The sequence below is a fragment of the Pundamilia nyererei genome, unplaced genomic scaffold (genome assembly GCF_000239375.1).
Source record: "Pundamilia nyererei isolate P.nyererei 1_Seehausen unplaced genomic scaffold, PunNye1.0 scaffold00080, whole genome shotgun sequence".
NCBI lineage: Eukaryota > Metazoa > Chordata > Actinopteri > Cichliformes > Cichlidae > Pundamilia > Pundamilia nyererei.
This window is the reverse complement of record NW_005187481.1, coordinates 905,761-932,897: the sequence shown is the minus strand read 5'-3', so window position 1 is coordinate 932,897 and position 27,137 is coordinate 905,761. Positions and strand designations below refer to the sequence as shown.

At 41.6% G+C, this 27,137-nt stretch overlaps 1 protein-coding gene across 4 annotated transcripts in view; it reads left to right on the top strand.

The window, feature by feature from the left end:
- The window catches only part of specc1 (sperm antigen with calponin homology and coiled-coil domains 1), a 79,554-nt gene that overhangs the window by 38,909 nt on the left and 13,508 nt on the right, over nucleotides 1-27,137 (top strand). For all 4 annotated transcript variants that reach the window (XM_005737838.1, XM_005737835.1, XM_005737836.1 and 1 more), the window contains 9 exons: nucleotides 371-1,932; nucleotides 3,968-4,175; nucleotides 4,737-4,810; nucleotides 7,185-7,360; nucleotides 11,060-11,223; nucleotides 11,891-11,991; nucleotides 12,083-12,158; nucleotides 12,844-12,988; nucleotides 15,339-15,441. In XM_005737838.1, coding sequence (XP_005737895.1) covers nucleotides 371-1,932; nucleotides 3,968-4,175; nucleotides 4,737-4,810; nucleotides 7,185-7,360; nucleotides 11,060-11,223; nucleotides 11,891-11,991; nucleotides 12,083-12,158; nucleotides 12,844-12,988; nucleotides 15,339-15,441 — 2,609 coding nt within the window. The remainder of the gene's footprint in view (nucleotides 1-370; nucleotides 1,933-3,967; nucleotides 4,176-4,736; nucleotides 4,811-7,184; nucleotides 7,361-11,059; nucleotides 11,224-11,890; nucleotides 11,992-12,082; nucleotides 12,159-12,843; nucleotides 12,989-15,338; nucleotides 15,442-27,137) is intronic.

Sequence of the window (27,137 nt, the reverse complement as noted above, 5' to 3'; positions counted from 1 at the left end):
TATGCACACCTGATATAGGGTGTTGATGTCATTAGACCACACCCCTTCTCATTACAGAGATGCACATCACCTAATATGCTTAATTGGTAGTAGGCTTTTGAGCCTATACAGCTTGGAGTAGGACAACATGCATGAAGAGGATGATGTGGACAAAATACTCATTTGCCTAATAATTCTGCACTCCCTGTAGAGGCTTAGATTTGTTTTGGCATGTAAGAAGTCTTTATAACAATTGGTCCCCAACACAGTCTGTTAAAGTGGCCTTTTAGCTGACAAAGTGAAGGGAAAAAATTGTTTACACTTATAAATCAGTTTTGCCACTGGATAATTAAACACCGTTTCATTATATACTTCTTTGTGTGTTTTTCAGGTGCACAAACTGTCAAGAAGTCTGGAATCCCTGCTCCTAGAGAAATGCCCTCTGCCATAACAAGAGACCGCAGCTCTCTAAGGGACCAGCTGAAGAGCAATTCCACAAAGAGACTGGTTTCCAGTGCCAGCACTTCCAGCCTCTCGACCATGACAAGACAGACCCGTAATTCAGCCAAATCTCGTGCAGATGCAGAGGGCCAAGAAAAGAGTCTTCTGGAAAGCCAGGTGAAGGAGCTTCTTGCTGAGGCAAAGGCTAAAGACCTAGAGATCAGCAATCTCAGGATGGAGTTGCAACGCTGTAAGGGTAAAGCCTCTTCTACTTCCTCCTCACCCTCATCCAATTCTGTTTCACCTCAAGAACCTTCAGCCGATCGCGAGCAAGGACAGGTGGGGGAGGCCCTTGTGCTGGTTGGAGAGCTGAGGGAGAAGAATGGGAAGTTTCAGAGGGAGCTGGCAGCCCTCAGAGAGGAGAATCAGGCACTGAAGGAGAAGCTGCTTAGCTTGGAGGCATCTTCTATCTGTAGTACAAACACAAGCACCTCCTCCAAGCCTCTGGTGAATGGCCTGTCCTCAGACTCTTCAGCTCCGCAACAGCATAGTCTCCCCTCTACTGCCAGCCCACTCAAAACCTCTGGATCTTCCAGTTCTGACATCACCAAGGGGTCACCGTCACCTGACTCCTCAGAGTTTGAGAAGATCCCATCACGCTCAGAATCAGCAAGCAGTGGTGTCAGTGGGAGCACTGATCAAGCAGGGGCAGTTAACAGTGCCAGAGGTCAGGACATCTCCTTGCAGAGCCTAACCGAACAGATTCACAAGATGGAGGAGAGCCACCACAGCACATCGGAGGAACTGCAGGCAACAATACAGGAGCTGGCTGACCAGCAGCAAGTGGTGCAGGAGCTGACAGCTGAGAACGAGCGTCTGGTTGAGGAGAAACGACTCCTGCAGACCTCACTTCAACAGCAGAGAGAGCGTCTGGAGGTATTGGCCCAAAAGAATGAAACGCTCTCTGTCCGGCTTCAGGAGCAGGCTCAGGCTCAGGCCCAGAGGGAGGAGGAGCTGGGTAGCCAGAGGCCTAGACTAGTCGAACTGGAGCAGAGGTATGCTGAGCTGGTAGAGAGTTCACGCTTTGAACGGGAGAAGCTAGTAGACATCCAGCAGCAACTAACGGGCAGCTTGCGGGCCCTGGAGGAGGAGCACCAGGAGGCCCAGAGCCAGGTGCGCTGCCTCAGAGAGGAGTTAGACAGGTTGCAAGCCCAGTTGGACAGAGAGCTGGAAGCCGGAGGTCAGGCAGCTCAAGCTGCAGAAGACCAGAGGGCAACAGCTGAGGGTCTGAGACTGGAAAACAACAGGTTGAAGGCACAGGTGGACATTGAGAGGCAAAAAGTGACTGAGTTGAAGGCTATGCAAAGTGCCAGTGACAACACTGAGCTGCAGACTCTGCTGAAGACAGCCCACACTGAGAGAGACAAGCTGGGAGTGGAGCTGACAGAACTAAGACAGGAGCTGCTTCAGGCGCAGGCTGAGACTGAGCATGTGCAAGCCTCCGTGTCTAAGGTAAGAGACGGGCAAAATTGATAACATATTTTCCGTCTTGGCATTCATAATATATTTATTGCACCTTCACCAGGTCAGTTGATTAAACTCATAAATGCACTATAAAGAAAATATGCTTGACATTTTGGAAACTATTCATATTCATATCTTGGCTCTCTGTAGTTAGTACACTCAGTGGAATCAACCGAGTGGCATGTGAGCAGTAAGAACTTCATTTATGATGTTTCCTTATGAACAAATTTGACTGAGAAATAGGTGTATGCTAATTCCTAAACAAAAATAATAGTGTATAAAAACAAATTGGAAGTGTGTGTGTGTGTGTGTGTGTGTGTGTGTGTGTGTGTGTGTGTGTGTGTGTGTGTGTGTGTGTGTGTGAATACTCTGATCTGATACATACATGTTTGTAGACTGGGGAAACTGCTTACATAGATGTAATAATGTAAATAAAATATGACAAACCACGTATACTGTCGAACATGCCATCCACCACAGGTGTAGCTGCTTATGTCGTGGTTGCTAGGTAACAGAAACCACACGTCGTAGGCTAGACCGTCCAATTTAACAGCCTTGCCCTTCCAACCTACGCGGCCTACATAGACCGGGAAGGCCAGGTCCTTCGAAGGATGTAGCCCCTGAATTTGGGCACAGTCTATGATCCAGTTCCATCCATCCATCCATCGTCATCCGCTTTGTCCGGGGTCGGGTCGCGGGGGCAGCAGCCTAAGCTATGATCCAGTTCACAAATTTAATTTCACTTTATATAACATGTTACAGATGTTTAAAAAAAATACAAGTAATCAACCAAGTGCTTTTAATTATGTTTGATTTATTAAGCCGAAGAATTGCAGTTGTATAACAAGTTCTCCTTAATAAACGTATTAAAATTCAACGCTGATCATTTCAACCACCGTACTGTTTTAGTATGGATCCTGTGGACTGTTTTTAAAGTGGTCCTGTGATGTAAATTATATGACTTGCTGTGACCAAAACAGCAATTTGTTCATCCGCTCTTACTGTAAGTTGTGTATAGAATTGCAAAACACAGCAGCCATAGTTGTCCGTAATATCTTATAATCTTGTGCATATATTGTACTTGAGAAGTACAGAACTTCTTATTGCTATAAATTTGTTTTGCTTTCATAATTAAGAGTCTTGAATCTTAATGATTAAAAATTTGACTGAAAGGAAAAGCCATGTGATTTTTCTCTTGAGTGTGACTGAGGACAAACTTCTCACACTGGTGTGAACATGACCGTTAAATTGGTACTGAGTACCTCACCACTGCAATGCATGAACTCAATGCCACTTAAATGATTTTCATATGTTTCCTCAGTATTCATTTTGGTTTTCCCCTACAACACCACACATCCGAGAACCGCTGAGGCAGTATGAGTTAGGGGTCATGTTGGCGGTTGTTGTTCCAAAGCGAAATGTGTCACCATCAGCTTAGTGATGTCGTCATTACTGGGCTGTGACTGTGGTGCCAACAGTAGGGTGGACCCTCAGAGTCACATAACTCTCCTCAGGCACGTGGGTGTCAGGGTGTGACCACTCCATAAGTTCACTTACAAACATCTTGATCTATTAGAGCCACATGGTGTCAGTTGGAGGGTGTCCTGCGTGACTACATCACTCTCGTTTTAGTATCTTGTTCTGTCAAAGACTGACTTTACAAAGTCATTTCTCAAAGAAGCAATCATAGTAGAACTTTGACTAAAGCTTTCAGTGGAGCAAAAAACACCATGATGTAGTCAGAACTAGTCAGAGTTGGTGCCATCTTTCATGTCACTCATTTCGCTGAATGCCAAATTATTGATGTCAGACACAACTTTGTTGTTTGTTTTATTAATCACAACGATTGAGGAGTTGTGGTAAAAAAAAATGAAGCAAGTACCTTTTATTTAATATCCTGAGATATATACAGTGAAATCCATTATTATTCTTTCTTTAACCAAAGGCAACTTAACCACATGTCTGTTTTGCACAATGATGTCTTAAAGTCACTGTAAGCTCTTGTATGTTTACATGTACACAGGTGGAGGCAAAATGTCAGCAGCTTCAGGAGCGGGCTGAAAAGAGAGAACTGGAGCTATGTAACCAAGTGGCTTCCCTGGAGGAAGCGGGAATGCAGGGTGAGAACCAGGTGAAGGAGATGAAGGAGACCATATTTGAGCTGGAGGACCAGGTGGAGCAGCAGAGGGCTGTTAACTGTCACACCAACCAGGCTGTCCTGGACATGGAAAGTAAGTTAATATAAATAGGGGTTCAGGTCCCTGCTATTCTCTAATGTTTTGTGGAGTCATAACTTGAAGTCCTCATAAATGCTCATAAAATATTAGAAACGTGTCCACAGTGGTGAAACATCACATCTTTAAACAGTTTTAACAAACACTGAGCTTTAGATTCATAAAGGTAAGATTTATTGAATGAGCGCTGGAATAGACTGCATTAATGAAAGCTCATAAACTAGCAACTGAGAGTGTATAAAAGCGCCATGCAATGAGAGTTCATGCAGTAACTCATCTGTCATTGACTTTACATTACTGCAGCTGGCTGATTCCATATAGCTGGACACACTGTGTTTTGACAGACTTCTACAAATTCTGGATTTAGTCTGATATTGCTATTGCTAGACACCACTACTTATATAATAGATGTTAAGCTGTAAGTTGGTTGCGCTCCACAATACTGAAAACTGTGCTGCTCATAGTGAATGCTTATTTATTAAACCTACGGTAAGCTAGACCTCAGTGATGGTAGTGTTTAGGCAGAAGTTCTCAAAGACCTTGAATTTACCATTGCAGATCTGGTCAAAAAGCTGGAGGAGCAGAAGGCTGAAGCAGAGCGGCAACTGAAAGTTATGAGTAGACAAATGAAGGTAAGAAGTGTGCAGACCTGATGTACTGAGTTTTAAAAGTTCACATCTTGGTAGCTCTCTAATTATGTGGCATGTAATGTGACACGCTCAGAGGACAGCCCTTTTGTTTAGTGTATACCATATAACATCTTTCATTTACAGTATGTTGTTTCTCTTTCATTTGTAAGCCATGCAAGCATCCATATTATTGTGATAATTGTCACAGAGTTATGCACTTACAGCTTAGTTCACATAACCGTAGCCATTCTTTTACAGTTGTCCTTGAATTCCTACAAGGAAGAAATTTTTGGTGGAGTGACACATTAAGTTCATGGTGATGTTTTCAGTTTTTCCTTGTTTTTTTTGTTTTTGTTTTTGTTTTTTTGCCAAAGAGACCAATAAGTCTTCTTTCCACTAAACATTCTTCCAGTAGCATTTTAGAATATGCAGATGGGGTCCTGACACAGGCAGCTTCTTCCATCAGTTTAGTTTTAATGAACTGGTTCTTGTATAGTACAGCATTTCTACTGTAGTTGAGCACTCAGTGCACTTTCTACAACATGTCTCATTCACATGCTTTCACACAAATTCATGAAAACTTCCAATTAGCAGACCTGTACTGTCTCCTGAGCTACAGCCACCAACGCTTTAAAATGGACATTTATAGATTTAAAAAAGACATCAAGTGTGGCAGATCAAGACTTGGTGGATCTAATGGTGATAATCATTATCGTAATCTTCAGCTTGTGCTGTGTGGCTGCTGATTGTTGGTGGTCTTACAAAATACTAAAACTGTTGAAATTTTTATCAAATCCTGAGGAAAGTCGGTGTTCTAGTAGAAAACAAAATTTGGTGTAATGCAGAGACTACATAAACAAAAAAACCCAAAATCTATAAAGTACAAATTTGATTGATATTGATGATGATAATGATGATAATAATAATAATAACAATGATAATAATGGTGATGATGATAATGATAAGAAATAATAACAATAACAGTACATTTTTCTATAAAAGCGCCTTTCAAGACACCCATGGATACTTAACAATAGAATAAAACGCATAATAGAACAATGACAAAATGAAGAACAATTTAAAAAAAAAAAAAAAAACGCATGATAAAATAAACAGTAAGTTCACAGTGAATATGCAGATTTGAAAAGATAGGTTTTGAGTTGGGATTTAAACTGGGGGAGAGAACCAGTGTTTCTTATATTTGGGGGTAGAGAGTTCCACAGCCTGGGAGCAGAGCAACTGAAAGCTCTGCTTCCCATGGTGCAGAGGCAGAAAGAAGGCACAGCAAGCTGGATAGAAGAAGATCGAAGTGAGCAGGCAGAAGAGGTAGTGCTTAACAGGCCAGAAAGGTTGGGAGGATCAAGGTTATGAAGGGCCTTGAAGGTAAGCAGAAGAAGATTGTATACTATTCGGAATTTCATAGGGAGCCAGTGAAGTTCCTGAAGGTTAGGGTTTGTGTGCTGGTCGGAGGGGGGTTCTGTGTTCTGGTCCGGAGTTTTGAACCAGTTGAAGCTTATGGAGGGATTTTTGGGGGAGACCATCCAAGAGAGAATTACAATAGTCAATGCCAGAGGTAACGAGATTGTGGACAAGACGCAGACTATGGACGCAGACTGGGTGGAAAGAGAAGGACGTAACCGGTTAATGTTGCGTAGACTGAAATGGGCAGAACGGGTGAGATCATTGATGTGAGATTTAGTGGATAGTGAGCTGTCTAAGATGACACCAAGGCTCTTAACCTGAAGTGAAGGGAAATCTGTGGAGTTATCAATAGTGAGAGTGAAATGATTTGCCTTTAGTAGGGTTGGATTTAGTGCCGATAAGGATTTCAGTTTTATCCTCATTGAGCTCAAGAAAATTAGAGTGGAGCCAGGATTTTAACTCTGAGCATTCTGTAAGAGAAGGTGGGAAGGAGGAATCAGGCCTGCAGGAGAGTTATAACTGGGTGTCATCAACTGGGTGCTTAGATGTTTTTGATTTCTACCTCAGTGGTAAGGGAAGTCCTATTTTATTTTTTATTTTTTCCCCAGTGTTTGTTCCCGGGAGGAAGCCAAAAAGCTGTTGTGTCTACCTTTTGATTTTTGATGTTGAGATCAGAGATCAGATTTTTTTTTTCCTTTTTTTTATGTCTTGAAGTGAATTTTCATACTCAATTCTAGTTTGAAATAACTAAGCAAAATTTCACTGATGCGTTGTTAGTTTTTCCAGTAATTGGTGGATTGAATATTCACAAGAATATAAAAAATGCATGTAATATCTCGTTTCCTTTTATATAAGGACCAGTCATTCTTCCATTTCAACTAAATTCAAATGTCTTTGAGTCATTTTCTGTCAGAATGAATAACATGTATATGATTCTGCATGTTTGTGCCTTCAGGATGAAAAGGAGGAGTGGCGTCGTTTTCAGGCAGACCTCCAGACGGCTGTGGTCGTAGCGAATGATATCAAGGTGGAAGCTCAACAGGAGCTGCGCACACTCAGGAGGGAGCTGCAGGAGGAGCAGGATCGTAATGCAAAGCTTTCTGCAGACCTTGAGGCCCTGCAGGGAGTCAGGTACTATCTTCCCCATATTTTTCAGTTCCTCTCCCTCCACCAGTTTCCCCTTTTTTAGCATTGGGCTGCAGTTCTTTTCTCCCTGTACAAATGTAGTTATGATATACCTGCCAGAGTCCTGCCATATCTCTTATTACCTGTGTTTTATACATGCTTAATGAATAAGAATACCACCCAATAATCTATTTAGACATATCTACATTTAGTATAGATACAATTTAGTTTATGATGTTTCACAAGATCCAAACCTTGGTGCTTTTGAGTCTAGGTTCCCGGGATTTGGCAGACTCTGTTGGTAAATGAGCCGTCTCCTGTGGTATTTCCCTCTGTGTATTCTATTCCTTTTAAGCTGCTGCCCTCTCCGTCTCCCTCTTCCACACTTACCCTCTGGTAACGTTTATTTCTGACGCTCAAAATGCAGCAAACTTCAGCAGTATTGATAGGACAATATGAATAATATAAAATTTTATTTTTTTAAATAAATGGTGGCAGATCTGCTTCATGGTCAGAGCAGAATCTGTGATTAGTTTTTTACAGCAAATGTCCCACACCAATCTGTCACACTATTCAAGACTTCACATAGTGCGATCGGATTATGTCAGTGCAGCATTGTTGTTGATGAGCATTGCGTTGGATCGTGTGTTGTTATACAAGTGTGTTTTAGTGTGCATATACCATAGTGTTTTTGACAGTCTTGTCTTCTTTCATTATCAAGCCAGGTCAAATACTTCTGTGGCAAAGTCTGCTTAGATTTGTGACTGTACAGCGCTCTCTTTATATTTGTGGCTGGCCATGGTATAATCCTTTCAGGTAGCGAAACAAATTTTTATTAATTTAATTAATTTATATTTTTAAAAAAACTTTTTTATTACTATTAATTATTAAACTGCTCACCAGTAGTTTTACCACTTAAGAAACCGTAATATTTGGTTTAAAAACCAGATATGTCTTTTCTTCAGATTTTATGCATTACTTGAGAATATAGTAGTGGCTTTAGACCACGGCTAAATCAGCAAACTCTCCCCAAGATTAGCTGTTACGCTGCGTCCGCTCCCCACCTCCAGCAGTTCCCTGTGATGACTCTATCAAAGAAGTCCCTCTGACAAGCCTCCCTGTGTAAAGCCCAGGTGAGTTTCCTGCCCTGCAGTGCTCTCTCAGCCAGCCTGCCTCTCCCTGCCCTGTGTGCTGCTGATGCTCACTGACCTTCCTATCTATGTTTGGCTTCGTGTTGCCGCTTCAGCCTGTCTGACTCTGTCTGTCTTTCTGTGTGCTGGCTGACTGCACCCTCAGGGGTATCATGCCCTTTTTGGTTTGCTTTGCCTGATTTCTTTTTTTCTTTTTTTCAACCTTTGGTTCGAGTAGATGTATCTGGTGCCACCTGCTGTCCTTTAAATGAATAACACTCTTAATTGTTTTTTTGGTTGTATAGCAGGATGGTCTGCACGGCATGACTGGATTAAACTCATGCAATGCATCATCTGCTGCAGATACATTTCATCACAGGGTGATTTTATTGAAATTTGATTCTGAGTGACTGTATTAATCCTTTGAGGTATGCATGGAGCAGAGATTTTAGAAGTCTGCAAGCACCCACAGGTCTGGCTTTGAAAATAATAATGCTGAGAAGAAAACAAGGTCATTGTGTAAACATTAGCTGTTACACTGCAGTTCATGTCCTTTCTTCTTTTCTCTCCAGAATAAGTTCCGGGGCCACTTTTGAGACCAAGACGGCAGTAGAAGGGCACTAAAGAAGCGTCTCTCACCTCAGCACCACGTGAAGACAGTGTTATTGTTGCACTTAATATGACATTAAACATGTAATGTGGTAAAATAGTTTAATTGTAAGCCACTGTGACCTCTGTAACCACAGACGAATTCTTGTGACACAGACCGGCTTCTATCTCTCTTCATGTCTTCATGACCTTTTAAAAATACTGTATTTTTATTTCTCAATGAATGTACCCTTTATTTTTGTGATTCTCTTGTGTTTGAGATTCCAGGAGTGAGAGACTTATATTTTTTGTTTGTTTGTTTATAATAATGTGTGAAGCTGCTTTGTGCCTTTCAGAAAGTTGAACAGATGAAGTGTTACAGCAAGAACACTGAAAAAAACTGGTCGCGGTATGAAAATATGGGTAAATGTTCAGAGAGTAGCAAAGCTCAGAGACTTGCGTTTCCCAAACACTGCCAGAACAAAGACAAACTCATAACATCAGAAAATACACATCACAAGGCCAAAGCAACAAAACAGAACAAAAGTCCAGTGATATTCATACAGTATATAGTTCTGGACCTAATATTATTCTGCTTACTAGCTCTATATTAGTCAGATTGTTGTCACTTGTTTACTTGACTCTTGATTCCTCTGATTGGTCTAAAATGCAGTTTCCTATTTAGCCATTTGATGGCACTGTAGAACACATAATAACTTTAAATCTCTGTCATCTCAGCACACAGGTATCCTCTGCACTGTTTCTATTTGCCTGTTTTTAATGATTGCGATATTTCTTCTAAATGTCTTCTTAATATTATACTGCCAACATTGGAACTGCCACAAACGCAAACAGCTGTTCCTCCAAGCCACTTTTTGCCCTACTGAAACATGCCATTTTAACCCTTAGACCAAGAAGACTGTGTTACATGTTCCTAAAATGATTGTTTTATTTCACACAAGAAACCACTTTTAAATTTTGAGCTGAACTCATTTTCTTTAATTCAACTTTTTAGCTGCATAAGATGATGTAGAATTAAAACACACTTTTTATCTGAGCCTCTGAGGTTACTCTAAAAAAAAAAATCATGTTATAATGGGACTCTGAGATTTCTTTAACATCCTTCTTAATGTGTCACTCAAGTACTGTGATATAATTTTGAAAGGTTTATTTCATTGTTCAACAAAAACTTCAATAGAATATTGCATACTGTGGTAGTATACGGTCATACGGTTGCAGGATCTCAGGTTACAATTTTTAAAAGCCATATTTTAATCCCAAGGTAAAGGTACTGGTGCTCAAAATGTAAGCATTTGGATTCACTCAAGAAACCCGACCTTCTAAAGAAAGATGAGCTACTAACAATGTGATGGATCATTTTCTTTCGATGAACAATTCATGAATGTCCTGTTAATTTATTCTGCCTAGAAAGACTCGTGACTGGTTTTATGCTTGTGAACTTAGACGTGTATTATTATGTCTGACTGCTGTTCATCAGGCAAATGAATAAATTAAATGACACCAGTATAACTGCAGTCGTCTTTCTCTGTCAGTCTACTTTTTTTTTTTTTTTTTGAAAGTGAGTTAAGAACTTGTTTGTCATTTCTGTCTCCTCTTGTCTGTAAAGAGGCTGCAGACCCTCACGCTGTAGCCTTTGGTCCAATGTTCACCAGGTACAACGGCAGAAAGCGTCTCTACTGCTCACATTAAGGTTTTCCAAACTCTTTTTGTCTCCAGCTAGTCATCAGTTATTGACAGTTCTTCGGTTCAAGCTGATCACATGATCTTGTTGATACACTGAGCAAACACCCTATTTTTTTAAAACGTGCAGTCTCCCCTTTCTCACTGGTCAATGGGTTATCTCATAAGATAAGTTCTAAATTCAGGGTTTTGAAATTCACCAGGTCACAATTTGCCGTTTCTCCTCCCTCTAGTGTTTGTGCTACCTGTGTGTCCACACAGCAATCCTGTTCATTGTGTCTGCCAGGTCCCAAGGTGAAGAGGTGAGAGTGTCTGACTCGGATAACGGCCGTCACTGGTGCGGCATCTCCATGATCCCAGCCACGCCCGCCGACGCCAGCGGAGATTCCAACACAGAGCCTGGAGCTACTGTCAAATCCCTCATTAAGTCCTTTGATACTGTTGGACAAAGTGAGCACGAGCACCCCAGCACACAGACACACACTTTCAGGGCATCCCATTACGCAGTGTAACTGTAGAGCAGAACAGCTGCTGAGAGGTCTATGAATATGTGGCTTTTCTCTGCAACTTGTGCAATTGGGCTGGACGGTCCTGGCTAAGCTGGCCTCAGACAGGTCGGAGGGTTTCCTTGTGTGTCTCAGTAAAATCAAAAATGACATGCTGGATATATCTTCTACTGATAGGAGGCATTTTCATTTAGAAACTTTAGTCATGCATTATGGAGATGGTGCCTCTTGTTTCATTTATTAAGCAGCTTGACATGAACATTATGTAGAGCTGCATACATTAGGACAGTTTTACTGGTTTTATTTAATCTTTCAACCAAGGCTATTCTTTTTTCTTTTTCTTCTTTTTTTTATGAAACAAGCTAAACTTCAAAATAAATTGTTGGGGGAAATGTACCAAAACTGAGTAAAATATACTATTAATTTCTCAAATATCAAAAATGAAAAGAAGACTAGGAGTCCAACTTTTTAAAACTTAAAAAAAAAAAAAAAAAGTGGACAGTGGGCTGTGACATTTGTTTAATCTTTGAAAAAGGTTATTCTTTGCTTCTATAAATGCAGGCTTTACAGAGCACTTTTGAACTCAATGGTTACATGACTTGGTGTTTCAGATGGGCCAGGTCACACGGTTCAAATGCATTCCTCCTCAAGAAGCCCACTGAGTGGGATCCCTGTGCGCACTGCACCTGCTGCTGCTGTATCCCCCATCCAGGTATACACCCTGTTTCCCTTTAAAATTCCCTTTAAATACAGACTTCCTGTGAGTGGAACTGTTTCAGATGACTGTTTCATTCTCTTTTTAGAGACACTCGCACATAAAGCCACTATCAAAGACACTGGAAAAAAGAATTAATCATGGAGAATTCTCCCATCCTCATGGTATGTAACACAGAAGGGATTTGGGCATGTTGTAATGGTATAAATTTGCTATCAAATATCCATACTTCCTTTAACTGTCACACAGGAACAAATGGTGGCTTTTAGGTCAACAGACTGACAGCCAAAGTGCACTATGAGTCTTCAATGAGCACTAAATGAATGGTATTAAAGACATGCAAACATCCGACTGCTGCCAGTTTGGTGGAAAATTTTATGATTTTTCTCCTTGGCAACCAAATGCTGTAAATTTTGTGCATGACTCTTAAAATGTCAGCATCTACATTCAGTAGGTCTTCTTGCTCCATCTCTGAGGAGTCATTTGAAAAACACAGTGACTTTAGAATCACAGGATTACTTTAATTGGATAAGGGATTTTTTTTTAAAATGTTTTATTGCAGTAAATCCAGATTATTTAGATTTTACTGCTCATTAGAATTCAAGTATTATTTTGTACACAGTGGGTACATCAGTAGTTTAGCAACATAGACACCTTGGAGGATAATGTGACTTTCCATAACTGCAGAACGCTAGAAGTCTTAAAGCAGAATACAATTAATTTCTATTTGTCCTATTGCCTTTCATGCCCTGCAACTGCACATGTGATTTGTCAAATGTACTTTGTATTTTGATCCCTCCATTTCTAACTTTCTTTTCATTCTCCTGTGTGTTGTTTTAATTCCCACAGACAAATTGGCGAGCTGCAGGGAAGACCTGAAACCTAACAGCCTTATGAGGAAAAGCCCGTCGCTGGAGTCTGTAATCAAAACCTCTGCCTCCCTCAGCAGCCGCACGCCATCCTTCAGCTACAACCGAGGAAGCAGCAAGCTCAGGTGAGTTTGTTTATTTATTTTTAAATAGCACTTCACTCTGAGACAAACCTGCTACTTTGAACTGGAGCTGGTGATTTAATCATACCTGAAAAAAATTCTTTTTTTTTCTTTTCTTTTTTTTTTAAGCTTAGGAGGAGCTAACATATTTGACTATGATTTCACCACATGAAAACTACATGTCTGGATTTGTTCTGGGTTTATGCTTCCCAATACTGTGACAAAGCAAAAATGTGAATAAGTTGATCTCTCACTGAAGCTTTAAAGCTGATTTTGTTTTTAAAGAAGGCCATTGCTGTGATGGCAAATCTTCACAAGCAGTTAACAAAACAAAGTTTATTTATTTTTAAATGTAGCTTTAAAATAGGCTGCATGACTCTAAAACTGGTGGTGGTTACAGATATAATGGGTGCTGTTGTATTTCTGCTTTTTAAACTTGCATACTCCCTCTTGATATCACTAGTTAAAGCTTTCTCTGTTAGTTTCCCAAATGTTATGTCCAGCATTCCTGTTTGGACACCGATGGCCTGCACACAGTAGATGGAGTGTTGGCTTATCAGAATGGGAAGAGAGGCAAATGGTGAACAAACATGTTTTTATACTCTTCTTGCTAGTGATCGTTTTCATGCACGGACAGCTCATGTCTGTGTACACTCGTGATTGCATCTGATGTAAATGGTGGCAACTTCGAAACAGCAAAGTTAGTTAAAGCAATGAAATAAATGGTAAATGGCCTGTATTTGTTTAGCACTTTTACTAGTCCCTAAGGACCCTAAAGCGCTTTACACAACCAGTTATCCAGCCATTCACACACACATTCACACACTGGTGATGGCAAGCTACATTGTAGCCACAGCCGCCCTGGGGCGCACTGACAGAGGCGAAATACTTGGCCAGCACACTGGACAACACCCTTAGCTTCAGTCAGCATACAGTTGACATTAATAAACAGCACTCATTGTTTATGTTGAAACTCAGAAACCTGTCAGTCCAGCCTCTCCACATCCTTGTCTGCTGTCATGACTGTTCAGCTCTCTGCACTTTGCACACAGCCTTATTTTTACAGTATTGTTTGTGCTACCAAGAATAAATTTTCCACACAGATAATTGGCCTTCCTTTTCCCTAGTGCAGTCTATCTTTTCTTACCATCTATTCACTCTTGACATTATTAATGTAAATGTGTGTGAAGGAGTTGTAGACTTTCTGGAAGAGGAGATTAGGGGGCTGTCTCCTTCCATATTTGGTATTTTAAAGGCTCATGATAAAGCTGCTGTATCACTGATGATAAATGCAGATACTCTCCGCACTGCAATATATGTTTGGATAGCATCTTGCTCCTTCTGGCATTATGGTGCCTCAAACGGAGAAATAATGAATTCAGCAGCAGAGCAGCGATGACGTGTGAAATATTTACTATGCTCACAGCAATGACCATGTCTCATGGTCTTCCCATGGCCTCAGCTCCAGCACAAACCCTTGGGAGAAGCCCCTTTGAATAATACTGCAGATAGGCATTTATCCAATCTGTTGGACAATTTTGGGGGATTTTAGAGAAATGCATTGAGTGTACTGTACATTGAGTGCCAATATTTGATGGATGAAAAGTAAAACAGATGCCACTAAAAAAAACTTTGCTAAAGGTTTACATCCCAACACTTAAAGTCAGAGTGGGTGCTGGATTCACGCCAAAGTAATCTTGAGCCAACTCTTAACTCCAACACAAATACACAAGCAAACCAAAGAAGCTTCAGTCTTGTAATGATAATTCGAAGCCCTGGAATTCAGAAGGGAGTTTTCAAACAGGGAACATTTGGAAGCTATGTAGGAATTGTATTTTTAAAGAGAGCATTAAGAGTTTGTTTTTGTTTTTTTTAAAAAGGTTTTATTCAAATTTTTCAGGACTGAAATGGATCTAGTTTTTCAATAATGGTATGTTGTGCAGGTCATTGTACACTGTGATCATGGAGGCAGGCTCATTTTTAGCTCTAAAGTTAATATTTATGAGCCCATTATGTTATTTAAAGATGGCCAACCTTTGTAACCTTCCTGAACTAAAACACCAGAGTCTAAAGAAGAAGAAAAAGAGGAATGGAAGTTTTTAGCTTCCGAAAGCATGCATGTGAGAAATCAGAAATAAGTTGTGTGTTATTAGATCAGGACCACTTGAATTACCTTTTATATAGAAATTTTGGGGGGATTTAAATAATTGAACAAAGCCTTTTGCTGTGATCATCATATGCACTCAAGTTTGCATGGTTACTTATCCCCTCGATGACTTACTGCAAACTTGCTCCCCCCTTCCACCCAAAAAATCTCTCTATGTGATTGTGGTTCGTGTTTCCCTTGTGACAGTGTGGAAAGAAAGGACCCCTTGGCTGCACTGGCGCGGGAGTACGGAGGATCTAAGAGAAATGCTCTACTGAAGTGGTGCCAGAAGAAAACAGAAGGCTATCCGGTAGGGATCACAGGCCGGAGACCTCTCTCAGACACAAGACGAGCCCCACTCACTTTCACACCCTGCTCTTTTCTGCATCTTTGTCTGACGGTTTCATTTGAGTGTTTCACTCGTCCGGTTCTTATTTAAAGGCGAGATGACAGCCCCCCCACCCCCGTCCCCCCTTTCATATTACATGTATGCAGTATTGGTTAGTCTGCCCTCAGGTTCGGTAGCTATTTCTTTTCTTTTTTTTTTTTTTTATTTTCCTGCCATGAGTGATGTGCCGGACTGTAATGGCACATTACTCCTCCTGTCATCTCAGTGGGGATATGAAATCGCTGTGGCACAGCAGTAATGGAAGCAATGAAGCAAAGCACCCAGTCTTACAGACACACTGGATTTATACCTGTATGTATTTTCACAGCCTGCACTGTTTTTATGCTTGCCCATTCATTTATTTTTATTTTTATGTTGTTGTGCTCCCAGCGGCTTTAACTGGTTCCAGGAAGCCCTAGTGCTAACACGCTCCCTTAATACCTAGTTTAAGGAGCCTATTAACCCCAGTGGGATTAGAGATTTACCTCTGTAATCACTGTGTTTGTGTGCCAGTATGCTAAAGCTATACAGGGGGACTGGCTGCAGCCTCCAAAAAAGCAATTCTTTTATCACTCTCAGCCTTCTGATAGGAATTACAGTTACAGATGTAACTGACTGTGCGTCTCTGGGGTTTGGGGGTGAGTCTAATAGCACGTAACTCTGGCTTAACCAAGTATGAGAAAGCACAGGTGATAATAACTGCTAAGAATAAGCCCAGCTGTCACAGTGATAAATAGTGAATTATTGGATGAGCTGTCAGATCAATAGTTCTATTTCACAAGGACAGTGGTGCTCAGTGAACTTTGATTCCCCCACCCAACCCCACCCCACACTCCCTCTTCTTTTCTTATGAGAACTGGTGCTTGACGGTCTCATGGTGCGTATGTTGGTGAAACACGCTCAGCAGATCTTCTTGTGATGGAAACAGCTGACTTAATGAGATAAAACTGACAATCTGTCTGATAAAATGCTGCTCCTGAACACAGGCTGCCCGGCTCAAATTGTTTAGACTGTTTTGACATCTTCGGGCAGTGGGGAGCATGTTTAAAGACGTTCTCTTGTAGCATTCGTTGATGCCACAGTTTTCTCGCTCATTGGAAAAAAAGGAGTTTCCTGGAAATCTTTTAACACGGCGATTAAAAATCGAAACAAAACCACTGGGCTGCGTCTTCAGGAAGTTTACTCTCTGCTGCGCCCACACACTGATAACATAACAATGTCACTACCTCTCAATGGCTGTAGTTTGATCTAGGGAGACACTTGTTACTTGGTACAGACAATGTACCAAGTAACAAGTGTCTTTCGCTGTCACACGAATAATATTTCCCTCTTAAATATTCTCGTGAAGAACAATAAACTAAACTGCAAATCTTAATTCAGTTCAGTACAACATTAATACCCCTTAATAGAGCCTCATTCCTACTGGTGTGGATTTAACTATGGGATCTTATGATCTGCTCTCACAGAGGGCTTAGCAACACCGTGTGATTATTTGCAAGTATCAGGAATGCATTAAGAAGATTTGGCTGCTAGGTGTGTTTCAGTCTGTGGCATAGGGTTAGAGCTGTGGTCCCTTCGTGCCTTTGCATATTCTCCATGTGCGACATGCGCGTGGCCTGTAATCCGGTTTAGTACTGGACCATTAGTTAGGCAGTTCGCCTTAAAAATGTTTACTTTGAGAACCAGTGCGACTACTTCCGTAAAGTAGAGACATGAGGTAATTCCTGTTTGCACATCTCATCAATATTTGTTAACTTGTACCAATCTTTTTTTTTAGTTTTTGATTTAAATGAGAAAAAAAATACTTTTGTTTTTCTTATGCAACGATCAAATGAGAAAAAAGAGAAGCAGATGACTTTAACACTATCTTATCTCTGATGTTAAGTTGAGTCATTAGGATTTAAAGGAGGATCTCTCTAAAAGGGTGATCCGCTGTTATTTGCCCTTTTCCTTCTTCTTGGCACTGCACCCACAGAGATTTCTGCTTTCATGGATGCATGCATATGTCCTGCATCTCTGGTGTTACATACTGCATAGGGCATCACTTATAGCCACCGTGGTGAGTAAACTGCACCACAGCATGTAACCCACGTGACTAAGTCCTGTGGTGGGCAGAGAAAATTTTATTGTCATAGGATGCATTGAGCTTCATACGTCTGATGAAAGGTCAGGCTGCTTTGGCCCCCGATCACAGGCCCAGTGTCTGAGAGACACTGACTAACATGTCACACCGTGTGCACCTCCAGGATGGAAAACTGAACCAAGGGACCAGAAAAAACGCAGCATTCAGGTGTCTCTCTGTCATGCTCGTGTTGTGCTCTGATAAAGGTTAGTGAGGTTTAGTGTCATCAATACATCCACACACACTTTGCAGTCCCTCTCCTCCCTGCTGTGGACTAAGGTCAAAGAGGTAATCCCTCAACACTAATTGGCTCTTTAGTATAGCGTCAGCAAGTTGTAATTTGTCCTCGGCCTCTTCGGGCTACATAATTAATGGTCAGTTTGAAGAGGTGGCTTTCACTGTGCACCCTTCGCTTTCTATTGCCCCTCTGGTTTGGAGTGGCAGAGTCAGGAAACAAGCTCCTATATCACGCTCATCTGCCACTGCAGAGCCAGAAAAGCTGCTGTGCGAGTCTGAGACAAAACTCATGGGTGGGTCAGCCCCCGTGCAAGTTGTTATTACAGTCCTATTGTTGGCAGACGTTTTGGTCAAACAGCAGTCTAATTAAAGGGAAAGAGAAAGTAGGAGCTTTTGTAAGCATGCTGAGCAATTATTTGATGCTTTATAGCTCCTGAGGGCACAATAAGTCTGCGATTGTGGCCGAGCACAAAGCCTTTGCAAGACAGCAGTACTCACAGTCCTCTGTCTGCTAAAACAGCTTCATCTCACCTTCCAGCTTGTTTCACATATGTTTGGGTTCTGTACATGTATGCTTTAATTTATATAGATGCTGTAGAAAACAGTGAGTTATCATAATCTAAGTGTCTTAATGTACTTGATGATGATTCGCTGTCGTCAGCTTGTTTGCTGGGTGGGGTTCTGGACAGACCGTAATGGTTAATACACTTCATGGGGGGGGAAAAAGGGAAACACTGCAAATTACATGCATGTAAACACGCAAGTACTGAGTACAATAGCTGTGCTATCACCATGGAGAAGCAGTCTTGCACCCCTTAGGGAGAATGTGATGTGAGAAGGGGTGCATTTATCCACCAGCTGCTTCCAAACCCAAGTAACATAGAGTATCCTCAGAGTAGCTGAAAGCCCGGCCTGCATTAGAACTCTCAAGGGAGGATGAGGTGTGAGCCCAGGCAGACGCTGTCACACCTAAAATGTCAGATTCTGGGAAGCTCAGATCAATCAGAGAAGACCTTAAGCTCGCTCTGATTGACTCTGCCCTGTGGGAGAGAGTAAAGAGGCTTCTCACAGGAAATTAGTATTCACAAGAGATCCTGTCCACGTCAGTGCTGGACTGGACACAGACTTGAAACACAAGACTGCTTTTATATAACTTGTGTTGCACTGGTTTTCAAGGCAGCTTGTTAGATCAGACTCAAAGGTGCAGGTTGTTGTGCCGGAACAACTTTGCCTGAAACTCGCTGCTTTGTGCTTAATATGTGTGTGGGATTTTTTTTTTCCGCCCCTGTGCTCTGACTCAGAGTTTTTACATCGATAAAGTGCAGATTGCTCCTGAACAACAAACAGACCACAAAAATCACACAACGAACTGGACAATTTACATATCTAGAAATGATTCATTCATTTTACAGTGGCTTGCAAAAGTATTCGGCCCCCTTGAACTTTCCACATTTTGTCACATTACAGCCACAAACATGAATCAATTTTATTGGAATTCCACATGAAAGACCAACACAAAGTGATGTACACGTGAGAAGTGGAACCAAAATCATACATGATTCCAAACATTTTTTACAAATAAATAACTGCAAAGTGGGGTGTGCGTAATTATTCAGACTCAATACTTTGTAGAACCACCTTTTGCTGCAATTACAGCTGCCAGTCTTTTAGTGTATGTCTCTACCAGCTTTGCACATGTAGAGACTGAAATCCTTGCCCATTCTTCTTTACAAAACAGCTCCAGCTCAGTCAGAGTACATGGACAGTGTTTGTGCACAGCAGTTTTCAGATCTCGCCACAGATTCTCGATTGGATTTAGACACCAGACAGGTCAGAGATAAAGTTATTGAGAAATTTAAAGCAGACTTAGGCTACAAAAAGATTTCCCAAGCCTTGAACATCCCACGGAGCACTGTTCAAGCGATCATTCAGAAATGGAAGGAGTATGGCACAACTGTAAACCTACCAAGACAAGGCCGTCCACCTAAACTCACAGGCCGAACAAGGAGAGCGCAGATCAGAAATGCAGCCAAGAGGCCCATGGTGACTCTGGACGAGCTGCAGAGATCTACAGCTCAGGTTGGGGGAATCTGTCCGTAGGACAACTATTAGTCGTGCACTGCACAAAACTGCCACAAGCCATGTGGGGAACACAGCAAACATGTAGAAGAAGGTGCTCTGGTCAGATGAGACCAAAATGGAACTTTTTGGCCAAAATACAAAACGCTATGTGTGGCGGAAAACTAACACTGCACATCACTCTGAACACACCATCCCCACTGTCAAATATGGTGGTGGCAGCATCATGCTCTGGGGGTGCTTCTCTTCAGCAGGGACAGGGAAGCTGGTCAGAGTTGATGGGAAGATGGATGGAGCCAAATACAGGGCAACCTTGGAAGAAAACCTCTTGGAGTCTGCAAAAGACTTGAGACTGGGGCAGCGGTTCACCTTCCAGCATGACAACGACCCTAAACATAAAGCCCGGGCAACAATGGAACGGTTTAAAACAAAACATATCCATGTGTTAGAACGGCCCAGTCAAAGTCCAGATCTAAATCCAATCGAGAATCTGTGGCAATATCTGAAAACTGCTGTTCACAAACACTGTCCATGTAATCTGACAGAGCTGGAGCTGTTTTGTAAAGAAGAATGGGCAAAGATTTCAGTCTGTAGATGTGCAAAGCTGGTAGAGACATACCCTAAAAGACTGGCAGCTGTAATTGCAGCAAAAGGTGGTTCTACAAAGTATTGAGTCAGGGGGCTGAATAATTACGCACACCCCATTTTGCAGTTATTTATTTGTAAAAAAATGTTTGGAATCATGTATGATTTTGGTTCCACTTCTCACGTGTAAACCACTTTGTGTTGGTCTTTCACATGGAATTCCAATAAAACTGATTCGTGTTTGTGGCTGTAATGTGACAAAATGTGGAAAGTTCAAGGGGGCGAATACTTTTGCAAGTCACTGTATATTTGGTTATTTTGGTCTCATGTCATTGTGTCAGAACTTTTGAAAGCTTTTTTTTTCACCTAATTTGGCAAAACCATCTTGTGGCATTGAAGAGTAAGATGTTTACTTGTAGCCTTTTTTGGCCACGTTCAGTAAGCAAAAAAAGCCTTTCTTGAACATTTGTATATTTATCAGGCTCTTTGATGTCTTAATTTAGGACAACTCCGGACACTTTTTAAGCTTTTTTTCCCCCCTCAATTAACCATAGAAGCCAAACAAAAATAAATGCGTTGTTTGTTTGAGATGGAAACAATGACCAAAGGGCTGTGAACATTAGGCCCTGACAGAGCACAGCTTATCCGGCCTTGTCTGGGAACTCACACACATGCAGAAAACCATTGAAAGACAGGAATGGACCCCCCAGGAGAGTGTGGAATGAAGGTCAGACATCGGGGAGGGGAAGAGGATAGGAGTAGACATTACTAAGTTCTATAAATGGGAAAATGACAGCAATCTGTCAGGAAAAAAAGTCACTTTATGTCTAAATTTAGTAAGTGACAATTGGCCACAACAAACTGATCTTCTCTCAGTTTTCTGTTAATTAGAAGTCTAAAAGGTGCCTGTATAGTATGTAGCTATCAAAACTAAAATCTGCTTACATTTGATAGGAGACTAGATAACTATTCATCATGATCAGATTCAACTCCAACATACTAGAGCGCACGGCACAGCACGGTGGTGCAATGGTAGGCAAAAACAGTTTGGGTTTGAATCTGCTGCTCATCTGACAAGTTTTTTGAGCAGTAATGGTGGAGATGATATTTCTCTTTTTAAAGCAAATTTAGAAGTACAGGGATGCCTTTTCACCATGCACACCATGTTTTTTCAAGCTTTTCCTTGTTGGGATTGCTAACACTGTGTTTACAGCTAAGTTAGAGGTGTGCTGTTTTTAGTCTAAACTGCATAGCAACTGGCAGCTTACACTGCATTACATTATATCTATTTGCAGGTGGCTCACAATAGACAGAACGGTTGTGAATTGTGGCTTCGATTCACCTGTGTGCCTTCTTTGACATTCTGTTGCGCTCCCTGCTCTTTATCCCCATACAGAAAAGCCTAATGCAATCAACAAGCTGAGTCTGTGGAGAACTCCTGTGATTGCTTACTTTATCTCCATGGTCCCACCTGCCTGGGATCAGTGCTCAAAACTATGTTTCATTACGAGATTTATTAAGATTTTCTCCTTCTCACTTCCTTCTATGTCTTTTCTTTCATGTATTTGATGTGAAATGTCAGAAAATAACCCTCCAGCCTGATATTTCCTACTTGGGGTTTTGACAAACTGTGTGTTTGATATGTACTGTAATTCAGTTTTTCTGCCATAGCATAGGTTTACTTGCCGTACTTGCATTTACGCCATGTCTGAAATCAGAGTATCAGCTGCCATGACAGCATTACAGCAGTGTGCTATCATCCTTATGTGGCACCAGGAGCACACACCCTTTCCTTTTGTTTCTGCGGTGTTAATCACCGTCTGTGTGCGCTTCAGCCAGCCAGCTTGTGTGGTTTGTTTACAGCAGGAAGGACGTGTCATCCAGGATGGATGTGACATGTCCTTGACCTTTTAATGTCCACCACAGCTAAAGCTACTCAAAGGCCTTAAATGGTTATTAGATTTTTGTTTTGTTTATTGACAGGAAAATAATCTTCACTGATTGATTTTATGACCGTGTTTGTTTTTTTTAAAAATGAAATTATGTTTTGCAGAATTTCAGTTTTATAACTTTAACTGTTCTGTTGTCTGTTTTATGACTCTGGCAAGATTTTTAAAATGCTGTTTGTGCTCTTTTAGAAGGAGCAGAATGTTATAGGCTATTCAAACATTCATAAGAGTAAATGTTTGCGTGGCATGGCTCTCTGGGGATTTTATCACCATGTTTTAGCTATTAATGCTATTAATATTTGCATCCAATATGTGTGGATGTCTTTTCTCTCTCCCTGCTTCTCTCTCATACTCTTTTTCTCTGAGCCCTAAAATGTGGCGGTTCTGCCTTTTGTGCAGAACGAGACACTTCCTGTCGCTTGATGCTGTGTTTGCTTTTCTGATCCGGCTCCCAGAGAGCTGTTGTTGTCCACTGCTGGTTTAGCATTCATGCCTGTCCCTCTCTTTCCACCCTGAACGAACTCCAGCACCCACCCTGAACTCAGACATACCTGTACCACCAGCTCTGGGCTGGGTCAAAATGTGCTCTACTCAGTCTCCCTATCCAGCCACACTCCCTCACACATGTCACACATGCGAATCTGCCCTTTGCAGTTTTTTCTTATCAACTTATTTGTCACTGTCCATCTTTGTCCTGGAGTCTGACTGTGCGTGTCTTTGTATGTTTGCACATACAGTAGGATGGACACACACACACACACACACACTGTGATTAGTGCTGCTGCTGAGCCAGCTACGAGAGGGAATGGGGAGCTGTGAGAGGAATGTGATCTGACATGACTGCACAGGTCTGGCCTTCACATGGAACAGGCTCATAGCTGACAGATGAAAAAAGGGCCGGTGCAGCTTCGCTTTCGGTGTCAGTTTATGAACATGTCACTGTATATTAATAATAGTTATTGAGGGTTGTCAAGGGGCTATAATATATATATATATAATGACAGGAACTTCCTTTAAAATTTCTTGCATCATGTGTTTATTGCTTTCCTTGAATGTGAACAAAGCCTGAACTCAGGACTTCCTGCTCCTTCAGAACTCATTGTGACCACAGATGTTTTGCAGCTTGGCTTGATGACTCAAACAAAAACACACTTTCATTCTCCATTAATAGTGTGATAAATATTCATTGTGCAAATTTTAGCGTCTGTGCACACACATACCACCTGAAGTTATTAGTACTCCTCAAGTTGAACTATGTTTTCAGAGGCAACATCAAACAACACCCAAAAACCAATGTTTTTTTTTTTTAAGCAGTATCTACAGACCACTGCTCTCTCCTTATCCATCCTGGCTGATCTTTATCTAATTTTGCATTTTATTCTAGTACCTGCAGTCTATTCAAATTGCATAGGCAGTCCAGCTTCTCCATGATCTCCTGCATGTGCTAGAACAGTCTCAAGAAAGTCTCAAGAAGGCAACAGGACAATACGGTTAAAGAGTTAAGACAGAGTTAATCATGCATTTTTCTGACCAAACTGTCACAAAGAGACTCCATGAGGGTGGCGTGAGGGCCTGACACCTTTTTATAATAATAATAATAATGGATTGGATTTATATAGCGCTTTTCAAGGCACCCAAAGCGCTTTACAATGCCACTATTCATTCACTCTCACATTCATACACTGGTGGAGGCAAGCTACAGTTGTAGCCACAGCTGCCCTGGGACAGACTGACAGAAGTGAGGCTGCCATATCGCGCCACATTTTTAATGGAATTTGTGGTCACAGTCCAGCACTATGCAATGCAACTGACATTAGCTAGAGAACACCAGAACTAGCCACCACTGGCAGGCCATTATCCTCACAGATAAAAGCAGGTTTACGCTGATCATATGTTAAAGTGTCTGGTGACACTGTATGCAACACCATCCGGCATGACGGGTTTGGCATTGGGTTATTGATAGAGGGCCGCACAGACTTCTGTGCGCTAGCCAACACTACCCATTTTCAGACATTACGCTGGTACAGTGAGCTTTGTGTTCCTCCTAGCACATGACACTGTCTGGCCTCATTTGATCAGAATGTGTAGGCACTTCTGGGATGACCAAGGCATTGATGCCAATGACTGGCCCTCACATTCCACAGAGATGAGTCCAATTGAGAACCTCTGGAACTTTATGTATTGCTGTATCTGATACCGCCAGATTGTGCCAGAGAATGTCCAGGAGCCCCCCGATGCTCTGATCCTCCCGGACTCCATCCATACTCTCTTCTGCAGAATCCCCATATGTTGGGAGGTCTTATATTAAAACATTAGGGCGATACGCACTGCTGAGCCACATTATGACACAAATTGGAACAGCTTGTTTGGTTGACCAGCTCTCATGTTTTTATATTTGGGAGTTTTATGTTTTCTCGAGTTACAAAATGACAGTGCACATGGATGGGCATTGACACCAAGCCTCTTAAGCTTAAGATTAAGCCTCATGACTGAAATCCAAAAACATTACTTAAACTTGAAATTAAGGTTTAGGTTAAACTTTGAAAACTTTAAATGATCTACAAAAAAGAGCACAGATTAAAGATTTCTAACTTTTACAGGGACTAAAAGTCACACAAAGACAGTTCTACATGAAGACACTATATTTCTGCTTATCTTTTTCTTGCTTTTCTGAGAAAAGCGATTTCAATCATTGTCACATGTAATTTGGAGGAGCTGTTCCAAGAAAGCAGCAACATGCAAACTGCCTGCTCTGCACAGCCACATCATGCAGACACACACACATGCATTCAGTGACTGTAACCATACAGCTGTCCCCTTTTCAAAACAGTAACTTTATAATTGCATGCTTGTGAGGCCTTTAGGGGGCATCTGTAAAGTGTAACTATAAAAGCATGGCTCAAGCTCTTCTGCGCTGGTTTAGCTATTCTCACTTTCGTAGCAGTTAAATAGCATCATATACCACAGTAGATATGTGTAAATGTCACAGCCACATCACAACCCAGCATAGCACCACTTCTTCCTTCTCTTATCATTGGTTTAGCCTCTCACCCTGAAACTGCAGCTGGTTTTAAGTTGAGCTAACCTCTAACGCCAAAGTAGACGAGTGAACAACTGTCAACATTTCTTAGAAACTCAGAGGATATTGATTACTGCAGTGACTTAGAGTTGTGATTTTGAATTTCTGTCCTCAGGACCCAGAGTTGTTGTTTTTCTATCCCATCAGGTAGTTAATTACATTCACCTGGCGTCACATGTATGGATCAGTCGCTGATTCGATTTGTAGAATGAAAATCAGCAGCCCTCAGGCCCCGGGGCAAGGATTGATGACCACCGGCTTAGAGCAACAGTAAACAAATACATGTCACATCTTTAGCATCTCCCTGGAGCTAATGCTGTGTTTACAGACGCACTGATGTACCCAAAAAGATCTTTAATGCAGTTCTTATCCCAAACACTGTCTATTCCTCTCTATCGATCAAACTGCATTTTTATGGCACGTTCTGTACAGGACAATGCAGGTCAATGTGCTTAATTGTGACTGGGAGATATAAAATAAAACTGTGTTTGGGGTGGCTGTAGCTCAGGTGGAAGAGCGGATCAGGCATTAACCAGAAGGTCGGTGGTTCGATCCCAGGCTGCTCCAGTCTGCATGCCAAATATCCTTGGGCAAGATACTAACCCCATGTTGCTCTCCGATGCATCCATCGGAGTGTGAATTGGGTGAGAGTGTTAGATACTTAGCACTTAAGCTTAGAAGTGCTTGTGTGAATGGGTGTGACTGGGTGAATGAATCAGCTGTATAAAGCGCTTTGAGTGCTCGGACAGAGTAGAAAAGCGCTATATAAGAACCAGTCCATTTACCATTTAAACATTATTATGTGCAGTAAAGAGTTCAAAACAAAACTTTATCAAGAGACTGTGTTATAATGATAATTATCATCACTGTGGCACAATACCATTAAAATATGTTTTATATTGCATCACCACAAATATGATCCATCCAAATACATTATCCCATATGTATATACTGCACTAACTCTTGCCTATGACAGCTTCTTACTCCATGTCCACTTTTTTCTGTCATTTGTAATTATCTTTGCATTTCTGTCTTGCGTACTCCAGTTTTAATATAAACTGACCCTAATGTTCCCTTTGGTGCCTCAATAGAAGTAGTAAACATGCTTGAAGTAAGATTTCTCAGATCACAGTGCCCTTTATAGTTCATTGTCCCACCTATTTTCCTAACCACCTAGCCACTCCGGGGGTGAGGTAGTGGTTTTGTAACCTAGCCCAGCTGTTACTGGGTGAGAGGTGGGAGTACATCATGAACAGGTCGACAGTCCATAACAAGGATGGTTAATTGTTTCATACTTCATGACCAGATGATGGAAAACTAATGACAGTCCCATTATCCTTATCTGTGCTTTCTATTAAAGCACAGAAAAGGGGCGACCGTGGCTCAGGGGGTTGGGAAGCGCATCTGTAACCGGAAGGTTGCCGGTTCAATCCCCGTACTCTCTGGTCGTGGTGTCCTTGGGCAAGACACTTCACCTACCGCCTGCTGGTGTTGGCCAGAGGGGCTGATGGCGCGATATGGCAGCCTCGCTTCTGTCAGTCTGCCCCAGGGCAGCTGTGGCTACAAC